Raw genomic sequence first — 21,782 nt, 5'->3', positions numbered from 1 at the left:
CACCCGGCAGGTCCTTTATTGCAAAAGGGACAGGTGATGACATGACCTGCCTAATCTCAATTTTTATAATATACACTCAGCTTTCCCCCCTTCCTTTGTAGGGACAACCATTTTGTTCCTTCTCTTCCTATTTCGAGCTTTGGCCATCCTAATTGGCCAGATTGGCATGACATATATCCTGCACATGCGTGTGGGAGTTTATTCAGTCCTGGCAGCCTCATAGAATGCTGGGATACTTGGCACTGGGATATGTTGGAAAAATGAGTTGGTCAGTTGCTGCGTTTCCTTTAGATTGTGGTATTTCTTTGTTAATTTGCTTTAGTTTTAACTGTTATCGATTAGCAAATAAATAATGTTTAAGTAATGAGCACTGATAGTCTGAACATCTTTATTAAACCTAGGTTTCTGCACAGAAGTAAAAGTGATACAGCCACCTCGACGTATCTTTTGTCAAAAATATTTGTTTTAATATTTTTCCCACATTCAGGTAATTCAAATGTATAAATAAGTAATATATGCATGTACTATAATTTGCTTCATTTTATGTGAATAGTAAATAAGTTGGAAATAGATACAATGACAAATACATCAGAGATTAATATACTGTATCTAGTTATGTCATTTTATTTGAAAACTGAAATATTATGACACAACTAAATTTTGGCTATGGATTTGGCCATTATGAGGGTCTGTCATTTGCTTTGCATTATGAGTAGAAGTATTTTACTTGGCTGTAGAGTTACAAAGATGAAAAACTCTGGAATGAAGATATCTCTGGTAGTGATCCAGAAAAATATAAAAAAAAAGTAAACATAATATTGACCACCCAAAGTATCAGCCAAAACTAGGTTTATGCTGTAATCTATATCTATCCATCCATCTATCTATCTATCTATCATATATTATAATTTATTGTAATGAAATAATAAAGTCTTAAATGATCATGTGTGGGGTTAAAAATGTGTTGAAATGCCATGAATTATAGCCCCCAAGTCCCTCTTTTGTTTTTTGTTTTTTTTTTGTTTTTTTAACAGGCATGTACCTTTTCTTTAAAAGTTTTCAGAAAATATAGTTACACCACTGGGTGCCATACTGTTTCCTTTTTTGCCATCCCAATACCACATGCCAGGTCCCCCACTATCCTCTTCTTTGCTGTCTCTTTAGGATAATTTAAGCCCTGCGGTTGACGGTGGCAGTCTGCCCCAGGTGCAGCAACACCCATTCAGATGAATAGAAGTAGTTGGGAACCACTTTGTGCCTGTGGTTGTAGTCGTGGTGGATTGTGGCCATCGTTGCTGAACTAATATGTTGCTTGTGGCTACCTTGAACAACTCTTCGATTGATTAGAATGCAACCAAGTTTAATCACAGCTCACTGCACTTAGAATTTAACCATTTTTCTAGGAAGTCAGACTAGGCCGAGATGATTAAATATAAGTTATCATGGCTAACAGCACTTTGTAGAATATTATTTGACTTATTAAATGAAATGACATCAATTCTGAAATAAGATATCAAATGTACAGCACACTCTAAAATATAAAGTTCTTTCTTTCAATATATCTTGTCCTAATGAACTGAAAACTGTCTTTCAGCTGATGGCAGCATGATAATCTCAGGATTTGTAGGTGAAGATGTGATCCTGCCTTGCTTCTTTCGTCCTAATGAGAAACTTTCTCACTCATCGCTTAATATTTTGTGGAGACTCAAAAGTGGAAACATTCGTGTACATATTTTCTTGAATGGGATATTTGAAAAGCAATTTCAGGATAAAAAGTTTAGTGAACGCACAAAGCTTTTTAAAGAGGAGTTTCCAAAGGGAAATGCGTCCCTGTTACTAAAAGATATTCAAGTATCTGATGCTGGCATTTATGAATGTTCTGTAATCATCACTGAGTATACATTACAGAATGTGGAGCTCATTGTCAAAGGTAAGCTAAATTTACAATTACCAATGCCATATTTATTTAAAAATAGTAAATAGAAACTTACAATAAAAAAAAAGGGAAAGAGGGTCCGCCACTGCTAGCTCTGTACTTAATTTACTAGTTTCCTAGCTGGCCAGTTTGAATATTTTAGGAGCCTTCCAATAACAAGTATACAAATGAAAAAGGTAAAAAGTTTGTGTATGGCTGCATTAGTTTTCTACACTAATCTTAAAAAAATCTTAAAATAATTTTTAGGATTTTTTATTATTTTTAAGGTCACACAACCATATCATATGGGCAGCACAGTGGCTCAGAGGTAAGTGGTCTGGCCTTTGCAGCGCTAGGTCCCTGGAGTTTGCAGGTTCTCCGTGTTTTTGCGTGGGTTTCCTCCCACATTCCAAAAACATGCAGTTAGGATAATTGTCTACCCCCAAAATTGAACTTAGACTGTATTAAAGATATATGACTATGGTAGGGACATTAGATTGTGAGCTCCTTTGAGGGACAGTTAGTGACATGACTATGGACTTTGTGCAGCGCTGCGTATTATGAATACTGTTCTCTATATGGTGCTCTATAAATACTGTGAAATAATAAAAATAATCAGCCAATGCTGTGCTAATAATTTTTCACATAGAAAGGTCAAATTTGTAAAGTGGAACTGACATTAACATAAAAAAATTACACTTTTACTATCGCAGTGCTCTTGATCCCCCCACCGATACCATTGTACATGCGTGGGATGGGCACTTTTTTTTTCATTCATTGCAGCGAAAAACCCCTTCTGCACATGCTTGATATTGGGCATGTACAGAAAGAGCAGCCCGAAACCTCCTGGGATATGTGACGTGGGTATCCCAAGAGGCTCTCGGTTTCCCATTCAGTCTTTGCTAAAAAAAAAAAAAAAAAGACTTGCACATCTTTTGCTTTATATAAAAGGGTTATCTACTTTAATATACAAAGTAAAAAATGTGATGATAGGTCTGCTTTAAGTAGAGTTAGCCAAACTAACTGCATGGTTTTGGAATGTGAGGAATCGGAGTGTCTGGAGGAAGTCCATGAGATAACAATATGCTACGACAACATGCAAACTTCTAGCACATAGTGTCACTCAGCCATCAAAGCTGCCCCAAAATCATTTTTAAATTTATTTTAAGATAAGCTAGTAGCAATTATAATGTTTTGGGTGAATCAGGTCTGATCCCTCCTAAACTGTAGACAATAATCATTTACAGTTATTTTGCATCAATAGAAACTGGGTAATTCAAATCGGGCAATAAGGCTCACCCTATCCCGATCCATAAATTGTATATATGAATCACCTAACCAAATGAATTGCCCTGCTACCTTTGACAACCTCTGACCATGGTGACCAAGTGTTTTTTTTTTATTTCTTTGTTTTATGTATCCCTTCTTTGAAAGCATTCTAATATGCTAAAAATAAAATTAATATTTTAAAAATATGTCCCAAACTGACTCCACGGCTATTGGGATGACCAGTGTTGTTATTTCGTATTCCGTAATCGTGGAATTTCCATAAATACACTACCCACAAAGTTAGGGAAGTACACCATAGGGAAAATTGGACCAGCATTATTTTAGAGGGCTCCTTAAACCCCGTTATGAGCTATTTCTTTCCACCCTTGTGGCCAGTATAAATGTAGTGCAATATTCTTGCTGTCCTTCTAGCTATAACAATGCAAGCCAATGTAATTTTGTTTTCATGTTTTATTTAATTACCATTGCAAGATCTGTTTTTCTAAAATCAGATTTTTGGAACAGCAGATGTTTTCATATTTGCTCATCTCTAGTTCTAGCAAACAGCAATTTGATATGGTGTTTTCATTTGCACTACAGAAAAATGAATAGAAATGTTATGCTGGGAACTTTTTAAAATGAACTCTCAATCATTCTGTATTTCAGAAAAGACATACGGATACACAAACGAAAGTTCAATAATTACTATATCCCTGCCTGTGGTCATTTTCTGCATCTTAGCTGGATTATGCATTCTTCTAAGGGGAAGGAAGAGAAGCAGAGGATGTGCAGGTACCTATACACTATATTACAAAACATTAGAGATGAGAATCATTTTCAGAATTCAGTTTTTAAAGGGTACTTTTAACTATATCCTGCATACATATATGGCTAATTTCTTTTTTTTTTCAATATGAAAGTTTTGTTGAAGTTTGAGCATGTATGTTCAGTCCATTTATTTTATTGGACGAGGAAAGAGTTTTAAAGATCTTCCCTCACTTTCTATCCTGTACAAGTAGTGGGGGTGTACAGTTGTCATTGGGACATAAGGGTACAGACAGCTTAGGGTTCAAACCCTTCTCCACTCCAAAAAAGTTCAAGTTTCTTTCCATTCAAGTTTCTATTTGTTTTTTGACCCTGATCGCGGAAACATCACCCCACTTCTTGCTCTGGTAACATTCTTCTATTTCATGACACACAGGGTGTCATCAAGTGAAGAAATGAGGGTAAATACCTATAATGCAGACTTGAATTGGAAGGAACCCTTTAAAACTCTGCAATAAAAATGTTTTTTGTTGCTGGTTGTTCAGTTATTCAGTTATGCAGTTATTCTAGGAATAGGCTGTTCTGGGTGCTGTTTTCTCAACCCAAGCCATGTAGGGGATCTTTAATATTTAGTAATCTGCAAAATATTGTTTAATGCTGTGTAAAGAAATACCTATTTGCTTTATACGCGGTTATAATATTATGTTAAACACATTTATATTGGTTGTAGATATGTTGAGTACACCATCACCAGAATCCAAAAAGTCAAAGTGAACCAAATCCAAGTCTGACTCGGAAAACCAAGTTCAAGGCCTCAACTAAAACAGGTTTTCTTGTATTGAGACATGGATAATACCCTCAAAGACTAGTTACAGAATGACTGATACGGTAAAATGCTACTATAAATTACATGTTCATTCAAAATTAATTGCAAAATAATGTAGAAGTGATTCCAACCGTAACATTTAAATATATGGTACATTAGAACAAATCACAATTAATGCATTTTTTTCTGTAGTGTTCAATTCTGTTTGATAAATAGTTTGAAAAAATACAATAAAAGGCATAGAAAACAAACAAATAACAACAAAATTTGAAATAATTACAAAGTTAACAAGAAACATGAATCAGCAAAGGCCGAGTTTTCTTTTGGAATAGGACCAGACAACACTGGGAATGTCAGATTCCCTGTTTATAAAATAAAGCACAAAGTGTATCTTATAGTTCCAGAAATTGATAAATATTTAAGCATGAATGGGGAAATGGGAAGGTGGGAGGGAGAACAAAACAATGAATGCACTTTATATGGGAGTAATTGATGAAGTTGATAGGATTATAGGAAGCCTTAGGCTATGTACACACGTGCAATAATTGTAGTTCTTTCACTATCCTTTCCAATGACTACATGATGCATGAACGAGTGCTGTACATAGAGCACCGTTCTGCTCTATGAAGAGGGGAGGGGGGAGAATGAGCTAGCCACACCCCACTGCGCTCTCTCCCTTTCACTTGCATTACGAGTGTTCGTCGTCCATCGTCCGTGGATCCGCCAGGACGGTCGTTCGAACCTGAGACAATTATCAGACGAGAACTATTGCACGTGTGTACCTTGCCTAATACCAGGAATGATCGTCTTCATGCCACTAGCTAACAACTCCAACAAGGGTATTTGGAGTAGACAGTTTATCCACATTAAGATGAACTATACAGATCAGGTTCCATATAAAAGGGAGAAAGTGAGGTGTTGAGATTATACGATGTAATAAAAGCTAAATTCAGCTTAGAGTTTAATATCCTAAAAAAGGAGTAAAACAATTTCTCGCAGTGTTAAATGAGAATTTTCATATAATTTGAAAGTCAATCAAGTATAATTTGGAATGCAATTTGTCAGTAGAAAAGCCGCTACAATAAATAATTATCTATCTCCAAACTTGTGTAATAGCAAACAGAAAATCTTGGTTGGTTGAAGACCAAGACCATAGTTGTTGAACATCTAGGTGTTGCTGCTGGCAGTTTCTTAATGATTAGTGACATTACATAGTAAAAGGTCTTGTGTGACCAAGAGAACACAAAACAGAACCTAAAATAAGGCAGCTGGTTAACTGCAATACAAGATTTGCATACAATACACATTACACACAAGTGCACAAAATCTGTAAATGATTACAATAAAAGTACTGATGTGGCAAACCATGCACACATTTCCAGTGTGGAATTTCCAAACAGTCTGAGGAAGTGCAATCCACATGTGCGTACATAGGGTGTTTAACCATAATATATGCATTTGTATGTGTTGTTATATGGATATACATTTGTATGTGTCAGGAGGGGTATCAACTACTCCATGGTATCTGTGGAGTGGATATGTAAATATATGTGAATGTTCATATAACTTCACATGCATATGTGATGTAACCTCTATATTTGCAACAGTAAAAATGAGTTTTATATATTTGGTGATTGTAAGAATTGACTTTAAAAGGTCCACACTGTTAGTAAATCCACTTGTACGTATGAGATTCAGAATTAACAATCATTAGTTAAATGATTTTAGGCCACATTTCCTTTGTGTTCTTTCATTTTTGTATGAAAAATAAAGGTTTTAAATCTTTTAACTTAGCAAGATGCAAGTTACAAAACGTCTGATATGGCTAGGAATATAATAGTAAAAAACTTGGATATTTCAAATGAAACTTTCTACAGATAGCTTGAAGATGGTTCAACCAAGATTGTGGCGTCCAAGCAATTTCATCAGTAAAAGCTTCCAAGGAGAGCTAAGAGCAGCTATATGGACACTTACTGTAGCGGAATGTAAAAATGAATGTAATAATTTTGTAAAGGAATATACAACTGCAATAAATTATATTTTTATTTATTTGTCTGGGATTGCTTAAAGTGTTCAATAAAAAACAATTTGTACCATATATTATACCATATATTATTTGTACCATTTAGTAATATTTGTTCCATATAGTAATAGAAATGCGCACACAGGGTAGGGCATATTTCCTTTGCAAAGTGTACTGATGCACAGGGGACACATATTGCCTTCCAGGAGCACCATGAAGAATATAGGATAAACCTTTGCATGTAATAAGAGAAAAGTAATTGTATGTATGTCAAACAGTCATTGACACAGGAATGTGGGTAATCTCTTTTGTACAGTGCCTTACAGCACTTACATATTCCACTAGTTGATCAAAGGATATACTGGCAGTCCCCGAGTTACAAACATCCCACTTACATACAACTCATACTTACAAATGGAGGGTGTACAGCAGGGGATTACTGAGCTGCAACCAAAATGTACCGTGCATGAAACTTTTTGTTACAGTCTGTGTTCTTCAGAGAATCTGCTTCTCCTAGAAAAGCGCTACCGGGAGGGGGGTTCCCACTCTGATAGAGACCATTGTACTATACATCACAGTCCAATACATCATACTCACCTAAACAGATATGGTGAAGTTAGAGGAGCAAGATCATCATACAGAGAGGTTCACCAAAGTTTACTGTACAGATACTGGGAAGGCTGAGATGCTACATGGGCTATTTATGATGAGAAAAAGAAAAGCCCTGTGCAAACGTCCCTTGATACCTACCTTAGGAAACTGATCTCATTTGTAACCCGGGGACTGCCTGTACTGCCAGTTTTATCTATATATATGACACTAATTGCCTTGTGTATGATAGTGGCTACAGGTGCTTTTCAATATGCTTCAATTTGAGCTAGTGGTCCCAATGTTAGGAGCAGTTGTATTACCATTAGGTCTTTTTGTTTCTGAAAAAAAAAACTAAAAAGCTCTAGTGATAAACACTCAGATTTAAAGCTGAACTAAAGTTCCACTTAAAAAATAGGCAGGGTTTTACGCAAAAAGAGACAGGCGATGTTCCTTCTGTAATAAAACATACTCGCCGGCCTGATCGCACCCTTCAACTGCCAAAATTGCAGAGCTTCTAAGCTTTCTGTCAATTGGTGTGAAGGGTGAATATCCTAGATGAATTTATATATCATTTTTAGGCCTTCCTGGCTATCATTTACTTTAAGGAATAACCATTAGCGGGGCGGTGGCCAGGTAATACACAAGAGGGAAAGAAGAGAAAAAAGCAATATACTGTAAATATCTCTATTGACAGCCACAATTTTGTCTTCTACTAGAAAATCTAATCCACTGTGTGTACCAGTAAGGATGATGATAAAGCTTGAAATTCAGAAGACCTTGGCCACCGGAGAGCTTATGGGTACCAAAATGCTATAGCATAAGCGAGGACTCCAGGAAGCCCACAAATAATAATGGACAAGATAGAAGAAAACAGTAGGGATGGCACAGGTATCTGACCAGATGGAACTGAAAAACATATCCCAGAACATATAAGTAAGAAAGTAGTGGAGATATATATATAGGAAGGAAAGAAAAGGCCAGGTAGTAGCACACTTAAGGTAAAAAACAAAAAGGAGGCCAGTACACAAAACAGAAAACAAATATCATTTCTAAAAAAATTCCAATTTCCCCATCCCTCAGTGCAGTAGAAATTATACCAAAAAATGGAGCCTTACCATACAAAAGTGTCCATTCATATGCGATTTTAGGTCAGGCAATGCCATTGCATGGTAAGCAGGAACAGGCACACAAACCGGTCCCAGTAAACATGGGCAAGAGGTACAAAGGTCAAAGACAAATGTGAATATTTACATCTAGTAACAGTGGAAAATAAACATAGATCAGGGGTGTCCAAATTTTTTGCAAAGAGGTACAGATTTAGTGACGTGAAATGTGTGGGGCCGACCACTAACCAGTGGGGGGCCGACCACTAACTAGTCCAGTATCACTGCGGGCTCTGTGCAGAGTACATTCTTGGAATTAGACTGGGCGTGGTCCGTGCGGGTCCCGCACAGCACACGCCCAATATAATGACGTAGAGGATTCTCTGTGCACACATGAGGACTCCTGTCCTGCCGATTTTGCCCGCCAAGTAGCGGGCAGATAATTGCAAGGTTGATCAACTTCAACAGCTTTTTTATATGCGTGTATTTTATCCTGTGGTCAACAGTGCTGGCAGGCTGCATAATATTATTTTTATGACAGAAGCCGCGAGCAGGTGGAAATCCGAACACGGGTGGCAATTTGCCCCCGGGCCGGACTTTGGATATGCCTAACATACATGGAAGAAAATATATGAAATTGTGCATAGACCTATTTTCTAGGCAAACCAAAATTGGAAAGCAACAAAATGCCCCTGATTCATCAAGCAGAATCGGATTATCGGTCGCGCATTCGTATTCGCGATCCGAAATCGTACGCGATCGCGCTATTCAGCAACTGAAAAAGCTCGCAGCCGGAGCTGCGCATCTCATTATTGTGAAGGCAGGAATCCGGCTGGCAGTGAGGCGAGTGTACGCGCACACTCGAGTCCGGACCGCGGTAAACCGCGATCGATGGCCGCGCGTACTTTCGCGCTTCCAGCGAGCGCGGATTTTATTGATGAATCAGGGGCAATGTGTCCACAAGTGGGTTACAGAAGGCTCACATCTGTGTCCAATTATTTGTCAGCTCTACTAGTAAAAGTGAGTGAAAGCACCTAGAAAATTAGTGACATTAGAGTTTGGGTGCAGATATACTATCTGCATAGTGGAGTTTGATTGAGGGTGTATTTTTTCACTGTTCTGGGATAATTAGTTTAGACCAGTCCAGGTCTGGGGGGTCCAAGCAGAGATCAGCTCATAGGATAAAGGGTTTCCTTTAGAGCAAGTAGATCTGGAGCTGTAGAATGTAATACGTGTATCCTTCTTTTATGATATATCAAAAGATAAAACAGGTAGCCCTATTACTTATATTTCTATTCTACATTTATATGCATCCATACAGATTGTTGGTATTGATGCTGTGTTCTGCAGGCGCTGCAGTGACTATAAAAAAAAGTAGTTTTATTCTTAATTCTTTATTCAACTACCCATTAATCACTGCTTGGATGATTCTCAAAGTGTCTAAACTTGTTTTAAATATCCTGCTTGATGGATAGCAGAGATAAATACATTGGTATATATTATGAACGGGTGAATCATCTGTACTTACATTGCAGGCACCAGTGTCCTCGTGATTCTTGTGAGGCTTCAGAAGCCATGTTCCACTGAGGCAGAAGGGCAATTTATAGTTAGCCCACAGGCATACTGTTACAAACTGCACAGGCAGTGCGGCAGGTGATAACTAATGGCAGTAACTGATGGAAGATCACCGATGGGTGAAACAAAGCTACCAACAAGCTCAGATCAGGATCAACAGGTCTTAGGGCAAGAAACAAGATCAGGGACAGAGGGCACAGCAGGTAGCAGGTCAAATAACATTGAGGATCTGGCAAGGACTCAAGGAAAGGCAAAACCTTAAATAGTGGGCTCCCAGCTGTTTACATAAAGAGTTTTTTCTGGATGTGGCCAGTGGAAGTTCATCATACCCAGGTATTCAGCGCCACCAGGAGGATAGGCAGATAACCATAACATATACAAACCAAGTGCACAACCATCAGTCTGCAAATCCAATAGCAATCCTACCCACGCCTTTAAAGCCTGGCTCAAGAAAAGGTAGATGTAGATTTTGCTAGAAGCTTGATCAGCATTACAAGTGTCAGCGGTGTTAGAAAGCCGGGTGCACTGCAGGTGTTGCCTGTCCCTCAGCTGTACATTTACTGCTTAGTCACCCACAAACAAAAACGTTTAAATGATGTACTCTCCTAGGTAAGGACATCCCTTTTTTGCTGCTGAATGTGACTATACTTTTCTTTCTTACAGTTTTATGTCATACAATATTCTAAAAACTTTTAGTTTTCTTTTTTTTCCTACTTACAAACATATATGAATATAAAAAAAAAACAAGAGCAATTTGATAAGCGTCACTTCCCCTTAGACCCTGGCATGTGAATATATGTGGTTTATTTAATATTAATTGTAGTCAGCTCCATTAGTACACCAAGAACTGAAAATGATGCCCTCTCAGGATTGTAGAGAAAAGCAAACAGGTAGCATTCACAATATTTCTGCCACTTCTACAGAATTTAGTAAAATACATTAAATTATAATGAAACATTGTTACTTTTTTGTGCAGCAGCTTGACAGCTTCCAATTTCTATCAGTTTGGTTTATAACAATTGTAATCTCTGCATACCTTGACTCATGTAAAGTATATCAGCACTAGGTGAATAATTTTTGCTTAGTGCCACATAATGCATGCTCTCAAGTTTATAGACACTTGTAGTGGAAATTCCGTAATTTATATTTGGTCCTCTTATACACTGAATTATGAAAAAGCAAAAATGTAATAATTAGCATATTTAATAAAGTTGCAATGGGGTTTTTTATTTTATTTCAAAATTATTTAGTGACACTGTGCTGATGCTGTGCAATTTGCAAGTCATTAAGACATAAACTGAAGTAGTTGTAGGAAAATAATTACTAAAATCATTTATATCCTGCAGGAGAGGCCTTGATATGCAACATTTATCGTGTTTAAAAACCATTGTCATTGTAATGCTATGGAGCGTCTGTGAAATTTATAGGGAAATCACTGTATTTAAAGGAGACTTGTCTTGGCAAAGCTGCTATGGTACACTTGTTTGTAAAGACCCCAGGGCTGCCATCCTGATACTGACTTTGCAGTTATTACTGTTATTAAAAAATGTTAGCATAAAAAACAGCTATATAACCCATACTTAAATACAGATATCTGTGGGTTTATTTAGGTTCCCGCAATTAGCTTTAAAAAACTGGAAAAAAAGCACAGAAGAAAGTGGGATTTATTGTCCACTGCTACGTGTAAGCCTTTGACCAAGATGTTCTACTGGGGTAGAAAGGGACTAAGGATATTGCTGCACATTTTCCAGTTAGCAAAAGAGAGAGGATCTATTTGCAGCACACAGTATGCAGTGAAATCAGACAGTAAAGTATTTCAGGAGAGGAGCCAATACAACTGTGCAAGACCAAAGATTAGGCTGGAATTCACCTTGAAAATCTAGCTACAGGTCAAATCCCAGGTTAAAGGCCCACGTAACCCTGCTAACCTTTCCTTTTCCCTATCTTCAATGTATTTAAGAATACTGCAGTACTACAGATACATCAGAAAAGCAATGTAAAATGACAAATAAAAGGTGCAGATGTATAAAAAAGAACAAAAATGTTTAGAAACATTGACAGGAATAAAATAAACCCTATAGCTAAAAAAAAGCATTTATTTGTGTTTTAGACGAATTAGGCATTGCTTATGTGATGAACTTCCACAACATTTTACAATTCAGTGATATCTAATGGAAGAGAAGAGTGTTGATAGAATTTTGGTAAGCATGTGCTTGAGGCGTTAGGGAATCAAAGGTAGAATTGTGTGCTGCAATGTCTAAACAAGTGAGCGGCTTCTTTTTCTTGAGTGCTTTTTTATCTGAGAGTTTAGTTCTTTAAATTTAGCTAAAAAACTTGCAAGTGAGATTTTAGGGGTTGTAGCCTTGTACAGCAGGTCACCTTTATATGCTGCTAGTGACAGTTTAGAGCTACCTGTTGTAGAAGAGTTATTTTGGGTGGCACAACAAGATTTATGAGTGGTCACAAAGACTTGGAGAAGTATCTTTGGAGAAGTCAGACAGATGGTGTTTTCAACAGTCTTACAGACTGTTTTCAAGGTGAAAACAGTCTAATCTGTTCTCACTTTCACTGTTATTGTGACTGACACATAGGATAGAGATCTACTTAACCATGTGATCTTGGAGGTCTATCTTGTGCAAAGTCTTATGGCTTACTCCTGCACCCATGGAATGCAGACATATTGTGGCTGCCTTTGACCAGGCAGAGTGAACTGTGTTGATTACCTTGTAGTATTAACTTGAGCATCTCTAACTGAGACAAAACCCACTTGGCGTGCATTACATACCGGAAGAAAGGGTACATTTTATCCAAGTTGTGGATTGGAAGGTTCTTAAATGTAGGCAATACATAGACCAGGCCAGAACTTTTCCTTTTTTATGTTTAAATTGTGTAGGGGCGTTCCTCCATCATTATTACAGACTCAAGGAATATGGTAGCTGTTGGAAAAAAGATGGTAAACCTACTCTGTTCCGGATACATGTTATCCTGTTTAATCTAGCAACTGAGCCATGTCCTTCAACTGTGAGATTGCAGAGAAGTGTAGAAGTTTTTTTTTTAATTTGGCTGCCAAAAATTTTTAAAAGTTTTAAAGGTTGCGGTTAGAATTTGTTTTTGTTTTTTTTGTGGTGAGGGCCTTGAAGGATTCTGGCAATTAGCCTGCTGAATTTGTTGTGGAATTTGTAGAAATGCCACCAATGTCTTGCTAGTTAAGAGGTTACTGAGTTCATTTCTTGGAGTGTATAATTCTTATATTGTGTAAATCAAAGACCCTTTATGTAGGAAGTGTAGTCTGTAAATCTGAGATGTGAGCGCTATGGGAGGAGCTTTTGATGCATATCAGGATAGGTTATCTGTAGAATTCAATCAATTTACAAGTGTGCTGTGGTTAGTGTCCAGAAAAAGCAAAAATCTCTTATTGAAGTTTAGATCATTGAAGAGATGGTCCCACTTGTAGATAGCTCTCCCAGTTTGTTGCAGTTACAAAAGTCTGCAATATTGTTCTTTTATTTATTTATTCTTCTTTTTTGTGTGTAAAAACATCTGAGCTTGCTGGGGACCCTGGCTTAGACTAGGCATGTTAATGAGGTCAAATATTCCCTACAACATAGGAGGGATGTCTGACCTGGGAGTGCTAGGCCTGTCTTGGTCCTGAGATGATGCTGTCCATTTAACAGAATAGCTCCATAACACTATATTGTTTCAAATTTCCAGGAGCTGTGATTCAAAAAAGCTGTTCAGTCCAGTGTTGGGGGATCTTCGTTAGCTCCTTTGCTCCTCCTCCACTTGGAGCTGTCCATATTTTAGGTTGTAAAACTAAAATGAGTTAAAAACAACCTGGTCTCATGGAAGGAGCGTCATTCTTCCATTCCTTCTCCTCCCCTAATTGCTTGACTCAAAATGGATTTAAAATATTAGCTTTGCTTTAGGATCAAAATTGTTTTGCCCTTCAGACCAATAAATAAATGTAGCAGTTTTCATAAAGGAGAGGTCACTTATCCTCTCTTACTTTAAGTTTACTCTTCAAATATTCATGAAATTCCTACAACTGTAATTTACACAGAATTATTCTATCTGCCCACATTCATTATACAAGAGCTGGTTTATAGATAATGTTTAATTTGAGCATCACATTTCAGTTTACCTTCTATTAACCTTACCAAAACAAATTGAGGACTGACCTTACCCAACTTGTTTTCAGTTCCTTAGAAGATTACATTTCATGGCTTGTGTAGTACAGTATTGCATATTTCATAGAAATTTAGGTTATGCATAAAATATCTAAACAGATTAGAAATACATGTCCTAGATTAATGAGCACTTCTGGGTTATTAGTAATGACATGGTACCAAACAGATCCTGAATATTATTCAAACAACATTGTTTAGTTCAGAAAGAATTGATGAGAATTGATTTACAACCTTTTCTTTAAAAGGCCCTAAGCATAAATTAGCAGTGTGGTCCCCTATAGTCCCTTTATTGCTGGAGACCTAGCAGCATGGGGCTTGCAGGCTTTTGATTGTTTTTATACTACTATGGATTTTTGGAAAATTTGAATGGCTTCTAATAGGAGTGTTATTAGTGTGTATAGGTGGGTGCAAATACTAAAAAAAAAATTATCGCTGGCTATGCTTTCCAGTGCCCCTTTATTTCCCTTTGTGTAATGACCATTAATCCTTTTTTTTTAATACCTTGCCTCTGTACTGTGTAATCCCATTTTTTTAGCCCCTGTTATATCATTAAGGAACTTCAACAATTCTATCATCAAGAGCCATGAGGAAGAGTCCACAGTCTGATTTTTTTCTGTAATCTGAGACTTATCTTACAATTTACCATACATGCTATACAATATAGAGGAAAGTAGTCCCTTATTACTGTCAATTATAACATTTAACAATGAACACTGGGCAAATGTAAAACTTGTGCCATGCCTCCATTTCCCTATGCTGTGCTTCCCCAGTTTTTAATTAATCTTTGTTATCAGTTCTCCTCTAACACTGCTGATTACACTATAAATCACAAACATGTGCTCTTTTGTACTGTATCCGAGCTCTTGCAATCGCCTCTTTGAGACTCACTGAGTGTGTATAGCAGACATAGGTGTGGAATAAACAACAGCAGAATAGTAAACTTTCAAGCATAGGGTATCAGTCAGCTCACCATCCCACCTCTCACACCCTGTATCAGCACATAGGCATCTCTAGATTGACATCATTTGCACATAAACCACCCTAGGAAATGCACATTAAGCCAAGACTTAATGACTGACAGACTGACTGACTGGTCAGAAAACAAATATCTAAATGATGAGGGCCAGGACAGCACATATGAGAAGCATGGGTGATTCTAATGTGTATTTTGTCTGTATGTATATTGTGTATGAACAATCAAGAAATAATCTTAATATGTATTTTAGGTATTTTATAAATGAATAAAAAGCCTGGTATCCTTATATCCTTGCAGCAATGTTGTAGGTATTTTCTACCATTCACAGAAAAAGGGTATGTTGGAACAATACAAAGATATTTCATGCAGATTTAACAAGGTACCCACTGTTTCATGGATCAATCTCACCATCATGATGTACAGAGGTATTACAAGGTAAATCACAGTTTAGTGATCCAAGTTATCTTGCTGGGAATAAAATTGCATCCATTACACTCAGCAAAGAGATGTTACATTGCAAACTACACTAGATCATTGGCTTGGCTTTGGATATACCATGACTGCTCTGTAAGTTTCAGTACACCTACAGGGCCAGTGCATTACAAATCACAAAAAATATTTAAAGGTATTTCCATTGGGCTAAGAAAATAGTTTCTAACTGTACATATCTCAGCACAGATTGTCTTTCTATAACAAACCAATTAAAGGGAACAGTAAATATGGTCATGTCAAAAAGGAGAATACGGGCACAAAAGGACCGTGTGACTTTTATTATCTACTAGGTACATTCTTTTCCATGTATTTGCAGTTACAGTGTACATGAAAGATTGCTGACCATTTTATTAATACATTGGTACCCTGGAAATAATATGTAGACTTATCTCTCTATTCAGGTTCATTCATGGATTATTATACCTGCCTGTCCAGAATGGTCCCTGCCATTTTATGCAAATCTCAAACCTGATACTGAAGGGTAAGGGACATATCCGAGAATATTTCCCAAAATAGATTCCAAAAATAAGTGACAGCCTTTTGTAACAAGTTATATAGATTTGTCACAAAAACTTCTTAATTGTCAAGAACGCATGCTGAAATCAGAGATCAGCAAAATATAGTGGTCCAAATATACCTACGGATATATGGCTGCACAACAGTACCAGATTTCACTAATAGGATTAGGAACAATGAGGCAATGTCTAGTTTCATTTAGGGGTAATAAATTATGAAAGTTTGGTACATCATGAAAATCTAATCAGCTGGCCTGGGCATTGTTTAATTCTTGGCAACTTTCTGATATATTTGAGGTGCCAATACATTTTTACTAAATGTTATGCATATTCAGTGCAAAATGGATCTTTGTAGCCATGCATGCATAATATATTTACCCTCTCACTAACGGAGCCATAAGCAGAGAAGTCATAGGGGTCTGTTTATAAATGTTTTCACCCAAGATTCACCCAAATATTGTCCAAAATGTACACATTGATCTAATTAGGTCCATTTTGAAAAATGTGTAAAGTTGGGTGAATCTTCAGTGAACACATTTATGAATAGACCCCATAGATTTGCATAATGTAATTTCAATGTTTTTATTTTATGCGATATTAGCACAACTGTTTACAAAATCAAAATTTACGGAATACTCTCAAATAAACTTTAGTGCACGCAAACACAATGTAATCCCAATTTTTGTGTTGAGCTATAAAATATGAGTTTGTGTAGTACCAAATAATTTAATCCTCAAAACTGTGCCCACTCTTAAAACAGTTAAAAGCTTCAGTAACCAAAATTAGCAAAAGGCAACATATATCATTATTTTCAGTTAATCAGTTACCCATAGATGTGAGATGACAGCATGTGTGATGACAGTGGCCTAGCTACAAACCTATGGGCCATGGCTGGAATTTGTATCTGGGCCAAAGCAACACCAGACCAGCACTGCTTATTGTCATGCCGCTACTAATCTATTGATCCCAGTGATCATTTTTGACAAGGTCCCTACTATTTTGATTAAACTTTTTAACATCAGGAGTTTTCTCCTCCATATTAAGAACCCCCTTTAAATCTGGACTTCCCACTTTTATATCAATGTCACCTCTTTACTGCAGACACCCCACTTTACTTCTGAACTTCCCCCATTTACATCAGACATCACCTTTAAATCTGAGACCCCATTCACCCCCAACACCTAATGTCCCCTGTGAAATAGTTTAATTCTTTTAAAATGTACCTTTTTTGCTATTTGAAGGAGGAATGGGCACCAAAATCACTTTTAATAAAAAGCCCCAAGCCTGCTAAAATGAACAGAAACAACTCCTTTCAAATTGTATGTACGTTAAACATTTACGGTTCCCGTAGAAGTGAGGCTTGCCAAAAGAGCCTGCTGATAAAGGATGTCATCCACCAGATTGTTTCAGTTTATGGTTGTTCAAACCAAAAGTTCTTTCAGCAAATACAAAAACTAAAATAAGTGACTATACTAATGTTTATACTGTATCTTCACTCATTGCATATCCAATTAAAGTTCAATGTTTAAATTCTGGAGCTTGGCAAGAAGAGCAATAGAAAAAAATAATGCCTAACTGCGGTATCAGACTTTGTTCCCTCTTATGATCCTACACTCCTACATGCTATAGTTTTTAATTGATTTAAACTTTGAAATGCAGTAAAACACCTACATAACACATAGGCTAACAAACTGAACCACAGAGCACAGAAAGGGATGGATATGAATATTCTGCCATCATCTTTGCAATGCAAAACAAATGAAGGAATGGGTGGTAACATAGGAACTACTAAGTATATGTTATGGATAACTTTTTAAAGGTGATATATATATTTAAATATATATATATATATATATATATATATATATACCATTTACTGTTAGTGAAAGTGAACTTCTTGGCTGCACACTTTCTAACAAATTCTAACAAATGAAGGTAAGACTAAGCAAAGTGTGTTACTACATTGTCAATCAAATTGAATTGAATATCTATTTCTGTAATTTCAAATGGGCTTTATTTTGCAGTGCTTTATATTTACCTGACAAAAGCTACAAAATTGTTTTTTTTTAATAAACAATGTAAAAAAAACATTATTATCACTTCTAAACAATTTGAACTTTAAATGCACATCTGCTTTTTTAGAAGCTGGTAGATAAACTCCCCATAGGTAGATACTTTCAGAAACAGGAGAAATCCATATTGAATTATATTCTAGTGTATTGGAACTCCCTGCCATGCAATGCGGGTCTCCTGGGATCATTAGCATTGCGTATCTTCAAAATCCAGATGTGTAATGACATCACTACGCTTTCATTCCCCCATAGGGACTCTGTTCATTTTGTACATCTAGAACCAACAAACATATCCCTGTGGATGAAGAGGGCCGTGAGCAGAAGTTACAAAAAGCATTTCAATGTCATGCCAACATATAATACACCTATTCTGCACTCATATACTAAAATCAGATATATTGTATCAGTCTCTCTATTTATTGCCACAATAATGTGTTCTTCTTTTTTTTTGTATTAAGTACATTTTTCATACTGAGCAAAAGAGTGAACTAAGGAAACATTATTTCTATTATCTGTGGGATGTGATGTCTCTGTATCTTTATTACTGATTGCTATCCAGTACAATTTATACAGATAATGCACAATAAGTGATTATCAGGGTAAAAAGATAAATCTTCAGTTACAATTACATCTTAAAATATAAATTTCAGTGTTTACAGAGTTGTAAATCTGTGAGATGCAAACAGCTTTCTTAGTTCTTCCAGAAAAACAACAGGACCTGGACCTGAGGATCATATCATTTTATATGCATAAAGAAAATTCATTATGCTTTGACACTTCTTCCCTGGCTTCCAAATTAACATTCGTGCCCCTGGCTATCAAACATCAGTGCACAAAATTATTCACAAAGGGTTTAAGGTTCAAGTGGTAAATTCAGTCATCTGCAAAATGTTGACCCACGTGAGTCAGAACAGAGAGCTTGATCTTTCAATATGATGAAAATGTAATTTTATAGATGCCAAGGCGAAGTTCAAAAGTGACACCCCTTGTCATCCAGATAAGCAGTTTTGCCGAAAGCAATGCCACACTTCATAAGCATTTTTTTTGCCAGTGTTAACTAATATGCCTGCAGAACTGCTAACCCACAGGAAATATTTTAATGAGTGACACTTCCTAATGACACCATTGTTTGTTTTTTGATGGCTGTGCAATATATCCATCTGTCAACAGCAATACATGCACCTGTAAAAGTTTTCAATAAGTTGTAACACATGGCCCTCCCTTAAAAATGAACATAGCACTGTACAGTATTGCGTAGCTTTTTTCATCACAAGAAATTGAAATAATAATAAAAAAATTACCTCAGAGTAAATTGTGACTTTTTTGCTGCATGAAGCAGAACAACAGTAGGACTTAAGGAAAAACCAGGATCAGGACAAAAGTCAAATGTAAGCTTACATAAATTCAGGTAATATTACATTGATGTTTCTTAATAGGACTGAATTTAGTGTTTATATAAAAGTGTTTTAACACTCTCCTTAATTTAGCCCAGCTGTTTCATTTAAAATATTTAGGAAATCTTGAAATTTACACATAAAAATAATATGTGTAGTATTTACATCAGCACACAATAATACATGAATAACAAAATATGAAGGCTGCACCAAAACTAATGTGGCATAACATTTACCTTTATTACTGAATTAAGTTGGTAGAGTAACTCTGTGATTTCTGTACACAAACTTACTACACAACAAATCTCCATTCTAAACAATGCATTTGTGCCACCGTTGAACCCACCTCTTGAATGCTGATTGAAAAAAAATGGATGTGCCCTGTCATACCCACTTCTTCATGGTCACTTTCAAGTTGTCTGTATCAATAAATAGTTTATTGGATGTAATTGCTGGAAGTTTGAGGATGCCAGTTTCATGCTGTATGGTGGATGGGGTGGGGGGGACTGACCAGCCACATTTGCTGCTTTGTTGCCAAAGATGGGTGCGATTGCACATTTTCATAGTGAATGTGGATTGTCCCCAGGTTTTTGTTTGATCTTTTCCCCTAATGGCTTCTTGACTGTCTCCCAGTATGGCCACCTTTAGGGAGAATTAGGCTCTTGTTATCTCAAAAAACAGTGACCTTTCTGCAATATTGTTGCCAATCAAGTTGTAGGAACTGAGTCTTTATTTCCTTCATTTCATCCAGTCACCAAATAGGGAAAAAATGTCTTCTTTGGCTTCAAATGTTTTCACTGCATCAGAGTAGACTACCCCAATCTTCGAATTTGGTGTCGAATGCAGAGGTACCCACATTGCACATACTATCTAATCCCCTAAATCTTCCACCATCTTCTGTATTCAGTTGTGACCACAGTCAATTTGTGCACCAAGCTCACCGATTGTGACTGTCATCGTGAATCAAATTGCTTACTTGCTGATGATTTGACACAGTGGTTGCAGTTGATGGTCTTTAATAGTGTCATGTCCATAAACATTCTTCAGCCTTCTGTGGATGTTGCACCCCTCCTTTGTCAAGAACTCAATGACGTCATAATGCTTCTGCTTGGAATCAATTATTCACCTGCAATGAAAAATATTCTAAAACACTTGTATAGAAGATTAATTACTCTACCAACATGTGCAATCATGGCCACTTTTTGCATTGTTTTCAATATAGCCCTCATGTATCCACCATTATTACAATCCTTATGTGTAGTGCTCCACTCCAGTATGACACTCCTCACCTTCAATGGGAAATTCAATTACTCAAAATAATCCACATCAGACCATTCTCAGTCTCGTATAATACAGTACCACCAACAGCTATTGGATAGGCAAAGATATAGACTGAACAATAGGATTCCTTGGTTTATGTTCTTTGTAAACTAGACTGTGATTATGATAATGGAAATTTTATGTTTTCTTTACTTTTAATTAATTTAGCAGTCCGGAAAGACATAACTCTCCGATACAGGTTGGTGGACTGCCTACAACAGTTGCCCTGTAACAATATATTTTTGGTAAAAAAAATGTAATTCAGTACTAGAATGGTGAAGATTAGTGTTTTTTATTCTACAGGGTAAAATGTGATGTAATAGAGCAAATACACAGGAAGAGTTGAAAATAGTATTAATATATATATATATATATATATATATATATATATATTCATATATCTAAAGTGAACTGGATCTAAGGTGGCTTTAACTTTTGGACACTAGGGGCTCTAGTTATAAAACAGGGAATCTGACATTCACTCAAACATTCCCTGGTGAAGAATCAGTCACTGCCATTGAAACACATGAACCTGGACGATTGTGCACAAGGGAATGTTAGAGGGAATGTCAGATTCCCTGCTTTATAAATAGAGCCCTAGGTGTTATATATAAATGTGACATTTATGTATTATTTTGTATTGATGTAGGTGCTACACATTTATATTATTTTTATATTATTTTTTATTATTTATGTTACCCTATTCCTTCAGCAGTTTAAAGGTTTGGGATTGATTTTCACATTATAAACAATTTTTCT

The 21,782-nt window shown here is 36.5% G+C and overlaps 1 protein-coding gene across 1 annotated transcript; it reads left to right on the top strand.

Annotated features, from left to right (window-relative positions):
* The first annotated feature begins 1,595 nt into the window (after nucleotides 1-1,595).
* On the top strand, nucleotides 1,596-6,824 carry LOC140322105 (CD276 antigen homolog). Its single transcript, XM_072398733.1, has 3 exons — nucleotides 1,596-1,930; nucleotides 3,851-3,976; nucleotides 4,680-6,824. The coding sequence occupies exons 1-3, from the start codon at nucleotides 1,606-1,608 to the stop codon at nucleotides 4,721-4,723; spliced, it is 495 nt and encodes a 164-aa protein (XP_072254834.1). The 5' UTR covers nucleotides 1,596-1,605; the 3' UTR covers nucleotides 4,724-6,824.
* The last annotated feature ends 14,958 nt before the right edge of the window (nucleotides 6,825-21,782 follow it).

Source organism: Pyxicephalus adspersus, chromosome 2, assembly GCF_032062135.1.
Source record: "Pyxicephalus adspersus chromosome 2, UCB_Pads_2.0, whole genome shotgun sequence".
Taxonomy (NCBI): Eukaryota; Metazoa; Chordata; class Amphibia; order Anura; family Pyxicephalidae; genus Pyxicephalus; species Pyxicephalus adspersus.
This window is presented reverse-complemented; position numbering and strand designations above follow the sequence as displayed.